General features: G+C 42.6%; 1 protein-coding gene across 7 annotated transcripts in view; it reads left to right on the forward strand.

The window, feature by feature from the left end:
• TARBP1 (tRNA guanosine 2 -O-methyltransferase TARBP1) overlaps positions 1–15,612 on the forward strand; it is a 48,438-nt gene that overhangs the window by 15,722 nt on the left and 17,104 nt on the right. For 4 of the 7 annotated variants that reach the window (XM_077346007.1, XM_077345999.1, XM_077345952.1 and 1 more), the window contains exons 9-14: positions 909–998; positions 2,397–2,532; positions 7,660–7,753; positions 9,060–9,235; positions 10,400–10,512; positions 15,084–15,245. In XM_077346007.1, coding sequence (XP_077202122.1) covers positions 909–998; positions 2,397–2,532; positions 7,660–7,753; positions 9,060–9,235; positions 10,400–10,512; positions 15,084–15,245 — 771 coding nt within the window. The remainder of the gene's footprint in view (positions 1–908; positions 999–2,396; positions 2,533–7,659; positions 7,754–9,059; positions 9,236–10,399; positions 10,513–15,083; positions 15,246–15,612) is intronic. The other 3 variants (XM_077345979.1, XM_077345989.1, XM_077345961.1) reach the window with 2 other exon arrangements.

Below are 15,612 nucleotides of genomic sequence, written 5' to 3' on the forward strand. Positions count from 1 at the left end.
TAAATCCATTGACTAAACAGATTTTCCTGCAAAGTAGAGGAAGCCCTGCAGGTTTGCAGATAAATCTAAAATAGTTATTAAAAATACTTTGGGGGGTTAAATGCCCTCCCAGTAAAAGATCATTTTCTGTGTTTGTGCACTTACCTCCTACCTAGTTGCTTGTGGTTGCTGTGGAGCTTGTAAACTACACTACGCCCAGCAAGAAAGTGGTGGGGAAGATGGTACCCCCCCCCCGCAAGTCTCACAGGCCCACACTTGTATAACAAAGGGTAGCCCCATCTGGATATACTTTAATCCAATGTCTGAAACAGTGAGAGGACAAGATGGCTCTCACAGCAAACCTGAAAAATGTCTGAAGTTTTGTAGGAATATCTGAAATCTAAAAAAAAAAAAAAAAAAATTGAACTCCAAATGATAAAAGAATGTCTGTAGCTTTAATAAACAGATTTTATGAAAATGAAAAATAAAATGTAAAAACAAATACAGATACCCTCAGTAGCTGATGGCTAAGCAACCACAACACTTCGGACAACTTTCTGCCAGTAAAAGGCAGGGGGATGGGGCAGGATACTTTTGGGGGCAGTTTTGGCCTATGAAGGAGGACTTATTGGGGACTGATCTGGTATCAATGATTGAGTGACATGATACCACTGAAATTGTTCGACCCACCCAGACACAGTGGTTTGCAACAACAGCCCCAGTCTGAAAGCTCACTAGGTGACCTTTGGCAAGTTAAATTAAAGTGCCCAAGATTTGCAGGAAAGTCTGAACTCCACAAAAAAAAAGGTTGCTTTCAGTGGCTGTTGCTAGGCAAGTACAACAGTGTTGATTTCTGACTGTTATATAATTGCTTGTTAAATAAAAGTGTTCCTTGTTTTCTGATTACTTTGATTATTTGGTTCATTTAGGAAAAAGTTTCACTTTCAGACATTTCAAACTTCATAGTATCTCTGAGACCAGAAGAGTCCTTAGGCAGAGGAACTGTTTTGTGGAAAACGGTGAGAATTGAAATTAATGTATTATAGTCACTGTTGTGTCAGCCCTGGTGGCAGCGGTCTTGATAGAGTATGCTCAGATGTATGAGCTTTCTGTGGAAGAACATCTAAAATTTCAAGCTCAGGACAACCAGTCCTTTTAGTTTTGAGCAGAAGCTGGATTTCCATAACACTGTCTGGCCAGTTCTAGTATCCAACAGAAATCCACTTCCTCTCTTTTCTTTGAGCAATTTTTTGAAATGCACTAAAAGTGTTTTGTAACTGATTAAGGAGATAATTATGAAAGGTGCTTGTAAGGCAAGTGAAGCCAGAAGAAGCAGAGCATACTTGAAGCATGGGGGAAAGAAATTGATCTGGAGACTGTTTCAGATTCAGTTAGGGATGAATGTATGGGGAAGCCTCTTGTGGCACAGAGTGGTAAGGCAGCAGTCCTAAAGCTCTGCCCATGAGGCTGGGAGTTCAATCCCAGCAGCCGGCTCAAGGTTGACTCAGCCTTCCATCCTTCCAAGGTCGGTAAAATGAGTACCCAGCTTGCTGGGGGGTAAACGGTAATGACTGGGGAAGGCACTGGCAAACCACCCCGTATTGAGTCTGCCATGAAAACGCTAGAGGGCGTCACCCCAAGGTGACTTGACCCGGTGCTTGCACAGGGGATACCATTACCTTTACCTTTTATATGGGGAAGCAGAGCTTACTTTATAGCAGAAAAGCTTGCACTTGCTCTTTGTAAGGCTGCTATAGACCCAGAAAAATACAGATTAGTATTAAAGAAGAAATCTGGATTTATTTAAATCTATTTCAGTTTACCCAACTATTTTATTAATTTAACTTAATTACATAAGTTACATAAGAAAGGTGTATATTCCACCTTTCTCATGGAGAGTCAAGGCAGATTACCCAGTATATATCAATGCTGACAATAGGCTGTGATATGTAGTAAGCAATGCAGTAGGATTAGGACTGCAGAAACTATATTGGATTGTAAAGAGAGTATGTATGTGGTGTGAATTCTATGGTTGGTGAAAGAAGCAGGTTTAACAAATTCTGGTCAAGTATGAAAAATGATAAGTCACCTTACTAAAATTCATCAGCACCTTTACTCTAAACATTTTAGTGCTGTTTTCTACATCCCTTCAGACCTGAAGTATGTTTCATTTGGTAAATATAGTATGCTGGGAGAACAACTGATACTCACCAAGAACTAATTTCCTGTCAATCCAAATGGTAGAATTTCTTCCAAAATGGAACAAACAAAGGATGCATTGATTAGATTTATGTGCTTTTGATGAAATTTATAATACTTTGAAGTTATGATAAGTTAGAGAAGTGAATGTATTTGCCTATATATAGTTTGTTTTGGAGAAGAATAATATGTCATATGGATAATTCATTTTGTTTCAGCTTTGTGACTGGCTGCGTGCAAATGACAAGCACTTTCAAAGGCCTTTAAAATATTGTGTGCCTCAAGACAAAACATTGTTAAATGTTCATGTGCAATTTCTAGTACAGGACTATCTGAAAGTACCTATAGCCAATGGTAAGTCATCCTTATCCATTGTTGTTCCTCTATATATCTATGAAACAGCCTAGGGGGTGGGACATGTCCGGCTGTCCAAGTTAGAATAGGGCCAATCAGGGTGCAGCCAGTTTTGTCCTGATTGGCCCTGCCCCTGCAGCTCCCGCCCTCCGTCCCTGGACTGTAGCCTCTTTGCTCTCAGATGCCTCAGTGCCTGAAGCCAGCAGCAGGTAAGGAGAGAGGGCCCTGGGCAAAGGATTATGGTGGAGGGCTTGCTAACGAGGGCCTCCTGGCCTGCTAGGCTGGGCCTGCTGACTGCCCGCTAAGTAGCTCTGTTTCGGCCCTGCTAACGAGCTGACCAGCCCCCTCCCGCCCCACTTGATCTGGCTGCGAGCTGCCACCCAAAGCAACCTTAGGCTGCCTGGCCGGGGGAGGGGGCCCTTTCAAGGCCCGTTCTTAGGAACGGGCTTTGAAGCTAGTTTATATATAAAAAGCAATATGGACAATTATAAGATAGTTTGAAACCAAATATTGGTTTGAAGTGCACAGTTTGCTAAATGTTTCAGTGAATGAAAGCATGTATTTAATAAAACAGGAAGAGAAATTTTAACTGGATTTGATTTTTAAGGGTTAGGGTCAGAAGCAAATCACGAAGACAAGCAGTCTGAATCAGAAAAGGTGTTCAGGCAGAGAGCATCCTGGATAAGATTCTTGGATTGATGGGCATTAGACGTCTTGAGTTTTGACACTGCTACTAGCAATGAGTATTTTCTAATCTTGCTAAATTAAAACATGACTAACGAGTTCAACAGCCCTTAGAAATACAGAAAATCTGTGACAATTTTTGCAAAGGACAATACCAAGGAGATAGCACAACTAGTTCTGAATGCCTAAGGGGCATTAGAGGTTTTTTCAAATTGTTTCCGGTCACCACTATTACATCAAACTTCTCTTGAACCAGAAGAACTACAAAAATATTTGTGCTATGGCTCTGTAGGTACGTTATACAAAGCAAAAATGTTAAAAATCTCCCTGAATGTACATCAGCTCTTGAGCATTCATGAAGTAGCTCTTTGTATTCCTCGTAAAATATATTATTTACCTAGGATTTATTTTTCATGAAAACCAGGTTTACTATTGTTAATGGATATTAAAATTGTCCTTTAAGTAAATATAGATGAATTACTAAAATGACTGAAATCTCCAAACATAATTTGTCAGTTACATTCTTACATTACTTACATTCTTTTAAACAAATGTTCTAAAAGCACTTTATCACAGCCTTCAAAACACGTGTATGCGCTTGAACTCTTTTTAATTGCTGTCAGTTACATTCAAGCACCTGTCATTGGACATTTTAACTATCAAAAGCTACATCTGAATTTCCATTTATTTCAACTTTCTCTTAATGGTAAAAAAGCATAATAGAATCATAGAGTTAGAAGGGACCTTCATGGTCATCTAACCCAACCCTCTGCAGAACAAAGGAAACTCACAACTACCTGCTTATCCACCATGATCCCAAATCCATGCCCAAATGATTCCCCCTCCCTGCAAAGCAGAATCCAAAGTTTTCAAAGGAGGAAAACTCACCACCTCCCGAGGAAGCCTGTTGCACTGAGGAACCGCTCTGTCAGGAACTTCTTCTGGATGTTTATGCGAAAGTTCTTTTGAATTAATTTCAACACAATGGTTCTGGTCTGACCCGCTGAGGCAACAGAAAACAATTCTGCTCCATCTTCTATGTGACAGCTCTTCAAGTACTTGAAGATGGCTATCACATCACCTTTTAGAATACAGTATTTGCTGGCGTATAAGACTACTTTTTCCCCCTGAAACACATGCCTCCAAGTGGGGGGGGGGGGGTCGTCCTATACGCCAGGTGCACTTCAGTTGGGATAGACATAGCTGTCCATAGTGGCCCATAGTAATGTAATGTAATGTAATGTAATGTAACAAACTCTATATTTTGAGTGGAAATTTTGGGGGGTCGTCTTATACACCCTGTCGTCTTATACGCCGGCAAATACGGTAATTTATATTGTTTTCTATTTCATATCAGTTGAAAAGCTAGATACTCCCCAGTTAGCTCATCAGACTCAGGTGAAATAAGCCTAGAAATGTACTGCTGTTTACCTAAACTTTGATTTTTTCCCATTCCTTTGGAAAGATGCAAGAGGAGATTCACAGAAATAGCATGTCAGTCAATCAGTATATCTAGTAGTGAACACTACACCACCCGTGAACACTAAACTCTGCATTGACAGAAGGGAGTTTTCTCCAAGCCTGTGGGACCTTTCAGGTTTTCAGAAAAATCCCAAACATTAGAAGGGTTTTCCCCCTTCCATACCCTCAAAAATAGTTGCATAGACAGCTTTCTCCTAGGAACCTCCCCACTCCCTGCCCTTGAGGTAGCCTCACTGAATGTAAGTTACTGGGTGTTGAGTAGATGCCTCCACCATTGAAACTGCCACTAAGACAGGACTTGAGTTGGGAGCATGAGCATTTTCACTGCTGAAATCATTACTGATGGAATAGTGTTGGAGGTGGGCAGAGGGAGATAGAGGCTTTTTTGTCCCCAATGTCTCTCCCTGCCAAAACCAGTAATAAGGCAACAGCTCGGGGGGGGGGGGGTCAAGTAAAAAAGGAGAGGGGGAACCTCCCCTGTTGCTGTACTAGGCAGTCACATTATTATTGTCAGTCTTTAAACCTTGGCTACTGTCAATGACTATGAGCCTCTTGTGGCGCAGAGTGGTAAGGCAGCCGCCTGAAAGCTTTGCCCATGAGGTTGGGAGTTCAATCCCAGCAGCCGGCTCAAGGTCGACTCAGCCTTCCATCCTCCCGAGGTCGGTAAAATGAGTACCCAGCTTGCTGGGGGGTAAACGGTAATGACTGGGGAAGGCACTGGCAAACCACCCCGTATTGAGTCTGCCATGAAAACGCTAGAGGGCGTCACCCCAAGGGTCAGACAAGACCCGGTGCTTGCACAGGGGATACCTTTACCTTTTACTGTCAATGAATGGTGCATATGTGTGTGCTGGGGTTAGAGCTATTTTGATTTCCCAGTCCACAACTGCTGTTCTCCATAGAGGGCTCGTCAGGGTTAGGCCCAGCAGGATAGAAACAAAGTTGGAAGGACTTGTTGTTCAACATATTTATAAATGATTTGGATGTGGGACTAGAGGGGATATTTATTAAATTTGCAGACGATACTAAACTGGGAGGGGTAGCAAACCCAACAGAAGACAGAATCAGAGTACAGGATGATCTTGATAGGCTCGAGAAGTGGGCTAAACTGAATAAAATCAAGTTCAATAGGGACAATTGTAAAGTTCTGCATTTAAGTAGGAAAAACCAAATGCACCAATATAAGATGGGGGATACTTGTCTTGGCAAGTTACATGTGCAAAAAGGATCTAGGAGTCTTAGTAGACCATACATTGAACATGGGTCAGCAGTGTGACTCGGTGGCTAAGAAGGCAAATGGGATTTTGGGCTGTATCAAACAGAGTATCGTGTCCAGATCACGTGAGGTGATGGTACCGCTTTACTCTGCTCTAGTTCGGCCTCACTTGGAGTACTGTGTTCAGTTTTGGGCACCCCAGTTGAAGAGGGATGTAGACAAACTGGAGCGTGTCCAGAGGAGGGCAACAAAGATGGTGAGGGGTTTGGAGACCAAGACCTATAAAGAAAGATTGGGGGAACTTGGTCTGTTTAATCTAGAGAAGAGACGACTGAGAGGGGATTTGATAACCATCTTCAAGTATTTAAAAGGGTGCCATATAGAGCAGGGGTAGTCAACCTGTGGTCCTCCAGATGATTATGGACTACAATTCCCATCAGCCCCTGCCAACATTTGCTGGCACCATGAACATCTGGAGGGCCACAGGTTGACTACCCCGATAGAGGATGGAGCAGAGTTGTTCTCTCTTGCCCCAGAGGGACGGACCAGAACCAATGAGATTAAATTAATTCAAAAGAAATTCCGTCTAAACATCAGGAAGAAGTTCCTGGCAGGAAGAAGAAGAAGAAGAGTTGGTTCTTATATGCCGCTTTTCCCTACCCGAAGGAGGCTCAAAGCAGCTTACAGTCACCTTCCCATTCCTCTCCCCACAACAGACACCCTGTGGGGTGGGTGAGGCTGAGAGAGCCCTGATATCACTGCCCAGTCAGAACAGCTTTATCAGTGCTGTGGCGAGCCCAAGGCCACCCAGCTGGCTGCATGTGGGGGAGTGCAGAATCGAACCCAGCATGCCAGATTAGAAGTCCTCACTCCTAACCACCACTACACCAAGCGGTTTCTCAGTGGAACAGGCTTCCTCGGGGGGGGGGGGGGGAGGGCTTCCATCTTTGGAAATTTTTAAACCGAGGCGAGATAGCCATCTGATAGAGAGGGTGATTCTGTGAAGGCAAAGGGGTGGCTGATTACAGTAGATGAGCGATTGGGATGTGAGTGTCCTGCACAGTGCAGGGGGTTAGACTAGATGACCCATGAGGTCCCTTCCAACTCTATTAGTCTATGATTCTATGACTTCAGCAGTCATCAATCCCTTGGACAGTGCAGGAGATTAACAACTATCTCCCACCCCATTCCACCAGCAATCCCTTCTCTATGCTCAGAGGAAGAAGGAAAACCTCTGGGATCCCTGGCCAATCTAGCCTGGATAAAAATTCCTTCTTGATCCAGTGTGGCAATCAGATTATCCTGGGTATGTAAGATTGGCAAAAAAATAAAGAATGTAGAGGGACACTTTTAAATATATTTTTTATATATTCATAATAGGACAGTAGATATATCCATCCTATCTACTGGTTTTATAACAATGCTCTTTAAAATGAAGGATGATGTAAAAATCCCTTGAATTGCTCAACTGGTTCCTTTAAGTAGCTGGACTGGTTATTTTGTTCTCAAAATTAATCATTATGTTGTATTTTTTCCTCTTAACTTAAAAACTGGAAAAATATTTGTATGTTCAGAGTTAACAACACTTGTGATGAATTTGAGGCTATTGACACATGTTAATAAGGCACGGCAGTTTGGAAACTATTTTGTCTCATCTGCAACAAAAATATTTTAAATATATTACGGCATGTATCTCTGCACAATATTTATTTTAGAAAATGAAATTTTTATTTTATTTATATTAGAAGATTGCCCTATGCCTGATTGGTTTGAAGCTAGACTTGTTGCTACAATGATTCTTCTGGCTGCAGATGTAGAAGAGATGACATGTGAATACAAGTAAGCAGAAGTTTCATGTTTTCCTCTTAAATTGTTCTTTGGATGCATTCCACAAACCATGTTTTGTTTTCCTATTTATCGTTTAGCTCTAACTTTGGTATTTTGAGGGGGAATGCAAGTGTTGTATATAAAGGATTATTTCCAGATTAAGTACTTAAGAGTTAAAAAAGAGTTGGATATGTGATCAAGATTGGCAGGAAGGATCCCTCAAGTTAACCTTAGTACAGGTGCATGATTAAATATATCACTATGTATTGCTTTGAAATTTGTACTGTGTAAGTGTGTGTGTGTGTGAAAGGGACATAGCCAATAAAAATTAACAGTTTTATAGATTTATTTTATAGCACAGCAACTTATTCAGCATGGTCTAATGTAGCGATCCCCAACCTGTGGGCCGTGGACCACATGTGGTCCTTCAACTAATTGGAGGTGGGCCCCGAAAGACGCCTTCTCCCCCCCCCCGGCCCTTTACTTCATCCCCCCCAGCCCTTTACAACACACTTCATTGTTGTGGCGTGTCTGTATCTTATTTTGAAGGGATGTTTAAGAGTGGTTGAGAGTAGAGGAGTAAACTACCCCCCCCCACCAGGCCTCAGTAAAATGCGTTGAGTGGTCCCTGGTGAGTGGTCCCTGGCGTTGAGTGGTCCCCGGTGATAAAAAGGTTGGGGACCACTGGTCTAATGTATAAGGAGTATACATTTGGACATTAATCAGTAATCTGAATAACAAGTAGCTCAGTATTATTACTAATTTGAAATGAAAAATTAAGTGTAATTGGTAGCCTTGTGGTTTGTGTGTAGACTTTTTGTGAATGGATACATGTACCAGAGACTCAAAAGGGCAGCCTTCCGAAAATACTGACTGGTAATAGCCATAGTTTATAGAAGTGTTCAAAGTGGTTTGGAAGATAGAGCATACATTTTTTTTGTTTATTTGCCTGTTGCCTATACTCAGATGATTTTTCCAGGCTTTGTGAATGATTTCATTGTTTGAAAAGAAGTAGCAGTGGGATAAGCATACTATAGCAGCATGCCCTCTTTCAAACTGCTTTCAGATTTCTAAAAAAGTCTTCATTTTTCTCCTGCCCTAATACAGATTGTCATACTCTTGCACAAAAATTGCAACACTGTTGTTCTTCCTGCTTGAGTGCTTACAAAGGAGACTGCTGTGTGGCTTTCAGTGTGTTGCTGTGTGGAAGATGTAAATGTGACTTAAGTGACAGCAACCTGCTTTGTACTTTATCCAAAAGTCAGCAAAACAGGCAGTAGAACGTTTCCCCCTCTCTTTTTAATATTTCTTTATATAGTGGCACTGGCAATACAGAACGGATTGAGCTGAAGGCTTTCCTAAATCCTCTACTGGATGTCCTGCTGAAACTTGGCACTAATCCTTACATCTCTACAATGAAAACTGATAAAAGCCTCCAGCTATTGTTGAAGTTACTGCAGACATGTTCAGTCAGACATTCCAATCTACAAAGTGGTTAGTGGTCTCTTCAGTATGTTGCTTTTTATCAATCTTGCTCTTCTAGCTGTTTGTAAAAACTATCAAGTTACTGAGAAGTGCTTCAACCAATTTGAACATATCATTTTGAAATTGCAATTCACGTTAGAAGAACAAGAAGCTTTCAAAATATATTATGAAAATATATTGTTAACATTTGAAAAACAAGTACTTAAACATGATGTGCAGTATGATAAAAATTTATGTGGATGCTAATCCGGAAACTTGACAATGATCTGGAAACTGCAGCTGGTCCAGAATGCATCAGCCCAAGTCCTCACACGAACATCATGGAGGGTTCACATATGGCCTGTTCTGAGGTAGTTGCATTGACTCAGTCAAAGCCCGGTGTACCTGAGGTACCACTTAGCTAACTATACCCCCAAAGGACATTATGCTCATCCAGTTCCAACAAATGGGTGATCCCTGGTCCTAAAGAAGTATATCTGGCCTCAACCAGTACCTTTTCAGTCCTGGCCCTGACCTGGTGGCGAAAGCTCCTGGAAGAGCTGCAGACCTTCCAAGAGCTGGCTCAATTTCAAAGGACCTGTAAGACAGAGCTCTTCCACCAGGCTTTTGGTTGGGACCAATGAACATCACTATGACTTGAACAAAAACATTGATGGGCTCCCTCTAGATGGATACACCCCCCCCCAAAAAAAACTGAAAACTGAAGGCAGCAATATCTGATGGTAAATCAGCTGATATGTTTGATTTTAAATGCTTTAATGGTTTCAAGTTTCAATGTTTTAATTTAATGCTATTTATAGATGAATTGTATGCATAATAATGTGATTTTAAAATGATTTATAAATCCCTATAAAAATAAACTAAACCATGCAATATTTTGTTTTATTACAAGGGGACTAAATTCTTGTTCTACAGAAAAATAACTGTGAACATAATTCCAAATTTTTTAATGTTTATTGTAAAGATTATTATTTAATTATTATTTAAAAGGCCCCCCAAGACTTAATCTGTAGAACATGAGATACCTGGAAATTACAATGAGACCTTTAACTAATAATTGAAAAAGTTATAAGCTTCTCGTGCTGGGTTTACATTCTCTATAATTCATCAAAGTGTAGGTTTCAATAAAAGGTATTTTATAGTATTCTAAATCTAATATGTACTATATCACAGTGTGTTTTTGTACAGATGGAGTAATAACATTTCTCTGGAATGAATTTATGACTGCCTCAGAAAGCATTTTGGATTTTCTCCTTAGAAGACTTTCAGCAAATGAATTAAGCACAGTAAGTGTAGTTACAATACCAGTGAAATTCTGCTCACTCTTACACAGAGGAAACAGTATTTTAAATAGTCCTTATTTCAAGTACTTAAATAATTATTGAAAGAGAAATACTGTCACATATTTATTATTTATCTAAACAAGTGATTTAAAGTTTTTAGCTTTGGAAAAATAATTGAGTTCAGATGCAGCACCTCTAAATTGTATATTGATAATTGATTTAGTTAAGAGAACCACCACCACCCCTTTTTACCCAGTTTGTCTCAGTTAGCAGATGATTATGGAAGAACCATTAATGGCAGGTCATTGCAATGTCAGATTTGGATTTATTGAGAGTTTTAGAGTGGTGTGTGGCAATTGTCCATCTCATGTATTCTTAAATTCTCTATCTCAAGCAGAATTACACATCCTCCTTGTTCTGTGGGTGAGGCATGTACACATGATTTTAGCTAGACTGCCTCCATCAGTTGGAGGACGCCAGTCTAGACCCTGCCTACTATGCAGCTGGACAGGCTTCCTCAGCTTGCTTGCATAAGAGAACAGAACGTAAAATAAAGCCAAAGCAAAAGAAATCAGCAACCATCTCCTCTACTACCATACCCAGCTGCTTGCAGCAGGGATGAACAGAAAGAAGTTGTCTTGCTCCTTCACTGAGCTTTCTCTAGAATTAAGCTGTGGTTCAACCACACACACCCCTCCCAGTAGGCCAACAAGCCTTGAAAACATCAGCTAGTTCCTCAGCAGCTGCTTCCCTGTGCTCTGACTTTAGTGGCAACAGGATACACAGTCATCTCTCTCCTGCGCCAAAGATCTGGTGGCAGATGGGCCCATTATTGGAGGTGCCTACGGCAACATCTAGCAGGTGAACACTTTTTACCAAACTTCAGAGGTCTCCTCAATAGGATGCTTCCCCCAAACCCCACTCACTTTGCATCCAGTGTTCTGGTGGTGGTGGTGGGCTCTCCTTACCCTTCTCCTCTTGCCATTCTAGACAGGGTATCCATTAATGCAGAAAGAATGCTCCTGTATTACCCAGAGACAAGGACTAGGAGCAATGGATTCAAATTATGGGAAAGGACGTGCCACTTAAATATTAGTAAGCACTTTCTGATAGTGAGGGTGGTTCGTATATGGAATATCCTGCCTCAGAGTCTCTTTCGTTGGAAGTTTTTAGGAGGAGATTGGATGAGCACTTGTCAGAACATGTGATTTTTAAGTCCATGGTAAGATTGGAGGCTGGACTGGATGGCCCTTTGTGGTCTCTTCCAGCTTTGTGTGATTCTCTGTGAATCTATGAAGGACATATACACTGAGGGATAAAAGGCAGAAAAAGAGGCACCATGGAAAATGGGATGATATCTCCTCATTCCCCTCCTCTTCCTCCTCTGTCTAGAAAAAAGAACATGAAATATATCCACTCCCATTAACATCATTCATCAGGGAATTCTGGTTCTTACTATCCTGATCCAGCCAGTTTCAGCACTTTCCACCATCACTTTTCCTAACTTCTATGATGAGAGAATGGGCCTCACTAAACGAAAAGAGAAGCTTTTTCTCCATTGGCAAACAAATGTATCCTGTGCCACTATGAAGGCATTCAAAGTCTCCCTAGTGAGTCTCCCCAGGAGCCAGTCTCATCTCTGTTGGCCCAGAGATGAAAACCACACCCTTAAAGACTAGGCAGAAGGAGATTTTCTTCAAAAAGGCATGCAAAGCCTTTGTACTTACCATCAGGGCTAGCTTTGCCCCCCTGTTTTTTTTTCAGAGCATCTATTCTGTGGGCAGAGGAGGTTTTACAAGACTCTCTTGCCAAACATAGCGGGCTCAGACAGAATCTGCTAACAATCAAAAGGCTTCTGAATTCTCCAAAGCTAGATGGAATGCCTAACATTCACATCCTATTATCTGTTGTACAGCAGTTTTCTCAGGTTTCTGTACAGCTCTCACCATTTTCAGTGCAAGGCCCTCCCATTTGGCATGTCTTCTGCCCAGTTTCACTAAGCTGATGATCATCTTGTTTACTCATCTTGGGACCTGGGAAGTGTGGGGTAGAGACAATGCTTGTCGCCCTAACGGACGGCCTCTGTTGCCAGCTGGACCAGGGTGGGTCGGCACTGCTTATATTATTAGGTCTCTCAGCAGTGTTTGACACAGTTGATCATGAGCTTTTAGCTCACCGCCTCAGCGATGCTGGGATCAGAGAGCTTCAATGGCTGATCTCCTTTCTCCGGAATTGCGGACAGAGGGTAGCATTAAGAGAAAGTTCATCAAGCCACCACCAGCTGGCTTGCAGAGTTCCCCAGGGGGCAATTTTCTCTCCAATTCTATTTAACAACTTTATGCGCCCTCTTGCCCAACTGGTGTGGAGGTTTGGGCTGGGTTGCCACCAATTTGCTGATCACACCCAGCTCTTCCTCCTGATGGATGGCCACCCTGACTCTCCCCCAGAAACTTTAGCCAGCTGCCTGGAAGCGGTGACAGGGTGGCTTAAGCAGATTTGTCTGAAGCTCAACCCTTCAAAGACAGAGGTCCTGTGGCTGGGCAGGAAAGGTCCAAGTGAGGAAGCGTGCCTACCCAATCTGGATGGAGTGCAGCTAACAGTGTCCCACTCTGCTAGGAACCTGGGAATGATTCTTGATGCTTCCTTCTCACATTTTATCACCTTCGCCAAGCCAAACTACTAGCGCCATACTTTGCCCCGGAACACTTAGCCACAGTGATCCACATGACGGTCACCTCTAGACTGGATTTTTGTAACCTGTTCTACACTGGCCTGCCCTTATCCTTGATCCAGAAACTACAATTGGTCAGGAATGCAGCTGCCAGGGTCCCCACAGCAGCACTTCAGAGGTCCCACTTCCAGCCCATCCTCCAGCAGCTGCTCTGGCTTCTGGTTGAATTCTGGATCAGGCTTAAGGTTTTGGTTATCACCTTTAAGGATACACACGGTCTGGGCCCAGTGTACCTGAGGGATCGCCTCTCCGCCTACACTCCTCAAAAAGCTTTGCGCTCTACCACCTCCAACCTCCTGGTGGTCCCTGGCCCTAAGGAAGCCTGCTTGACCTCAGCCAGGGCCAGAGCTTTCCCTATTATGGCCTCCTACCTGATGGAACGAGCTCCCAGAGGAGATCAGGGCCCTGATGGAACTTGAACAGTTCCGCAGGGCCTGAAAAAGGGAACTCCTCAAACAGGCATTTGGTTGAGGTCGATCTAAACCACTGCTTCTCATTGGCCTCCAAGCCTCCCTCCTACAACGACTATGACAAATCTGCCCAACCCACTGGGCCTCAGTATGAGATAAGCTGATGCTCTTAGCAGTTTCCACCATTCTTTAATGTTATTGTTGTTACTATGTTAATGTTATTGTTATCATCTTGTTGTTACTATAAATGGAGTTACCTGTATCATTTTCTTGTTTCATGTAAACCACCCTGAGTCTTCAGGGAGGGCAGTATATAAATAAATAAATACATACATACATACATACATACATACATACATACATACATACATACATACATAATTTTAACTCTGGATGACTACGAAAAGACTGTCTCTTTGTTTGGGCTTTCCATAAGCCACCAACAGAAGCACAAAAGTAGTGGTTGATTCCTGTTGTATTTTTCGTATATCTTTACTAGGCTTCAAAGTCGGTCTGTAAGGATGGGCTTTGAAGGGACCATGGCACCCCCACCCGCCCCCCTCCACAGCAACTGCCCTGCCTCCTTGCGGGCCTCAGAGCCTGCTTTGAGGCCCACGGGAAGTCTCCTCCAGCTGGCCCCCTCCCCAGCGATCGCCCAGCTTAAGATCGCCTGTTGGAGATGCAGCAGGCCTGCTCTGAGGCCCACGAGATGCCTTCCCTGGCTGCCCCCCTCCGTGGCATCCCCCTGGCTTCCGTGGGGGCCTCAGAGGTCTGAGGCCCACACGGAAGGCTCCCCCGCCCAGCCGCCTACCTGGTGTGTCCCCGGGCAGTCATCTAATGGGGGCAGTTGGTCGAAGGCGGCCAACGGTGGATGGGTGTGTGTGTGGGTGGGTTGGGAGGCGCTGTGCGCCTCGTGACTCATCAGTCCGGGGCTAAGGGGGCAATCAGAAGGCGCGCTGTGTCAGTCCGGGGCGAGGGGACCAATGGGCCCTGTTTCATATCCCGGACTCGGCCCACCCCCCTTAGCCTTAGCCTTTTATTTATACTGCAGAGCGGTATACAGATATTCAAAACTTGTTCCCATTCTATTTCTGCAATATAATACATTTATATGCCTTACAATTCATTTTAATATAATGAAATTCTGTAATTTTTGTAGCGCCTGCATCCTTGTTCTTCCTCTTTGAATTTCTCTTTTGATCAAAAGAGAATTGATGAGAAACAGACTCCAGATGCTTGTGGCAAGCCACTTCTGAAATGTGGGGAAGGAGGGTTACACAAAACGTAACTTAAGGTCTTTGGTCATTTCTCTTTGGATCCTGACATTTATTTTTTTATATGCTTCAGTTATTGAACATAAAGTTAACTGTTATACAATCTTATTTTTATTAGAAGGGTTTTTGGCTCTGCAATAACTTATTGCTTCTATTTAGATTTCAGATCTGGATCGCTGTAATTTATATCTTGCAGTGTTGTCAGAGCTAATGAGTTTCTGCTCAGTCAATGGCTGGACAAGGGAAGTGTCTTTCTGTGGTTTTGTCTCTTCTCTGATCAGTGCCTCCCTCTGCAATTTACAAGAAATTAGCAGTGAAAAGGTAGTTTTGCAATTCTTTTAAATAGTTCAGTCATAATATGTATTCATGATCTGCATTTTTTCACAAACTACTCCTTCAGTAGTAGCATGTATAAAGCATTGAGACAAGTGTAACTTGGCTGTGGAGAAGTGACAGAAAAACATAGTGAGAATGGCCAAGTACTTTTGGTGTTGAACAATATACATGGTGATTTTCCAGATCTTCTATTACATCTGTGTGAGTAGGTTGCAGCCTTGTTTATGTAGTGCAGACCAACATAAAATACTCTGTCTTGCAGTATCTTTGCAAAAAGAGGGGGCATTCTTTTCCTTAGCTGTCTCATCATCTCTGTGAAGAAAGTAAAAACAGCCAGAACATCTAGAAGACA

This window comes from Paroedura picta, chromosome 1, assembly GCF_049243985.1.
Source record: "Paroedura picta isolate Pp20150507F chromosome 1, Ppicta_v3.0, whole genome shotgun sequence".
Classification (NCBI taxonomy): Eukaryota; Metazoa; Chordata; class Lepidosauria; order Squamata; family Gekkonidae; genus Paroedura; species Paroedura picta.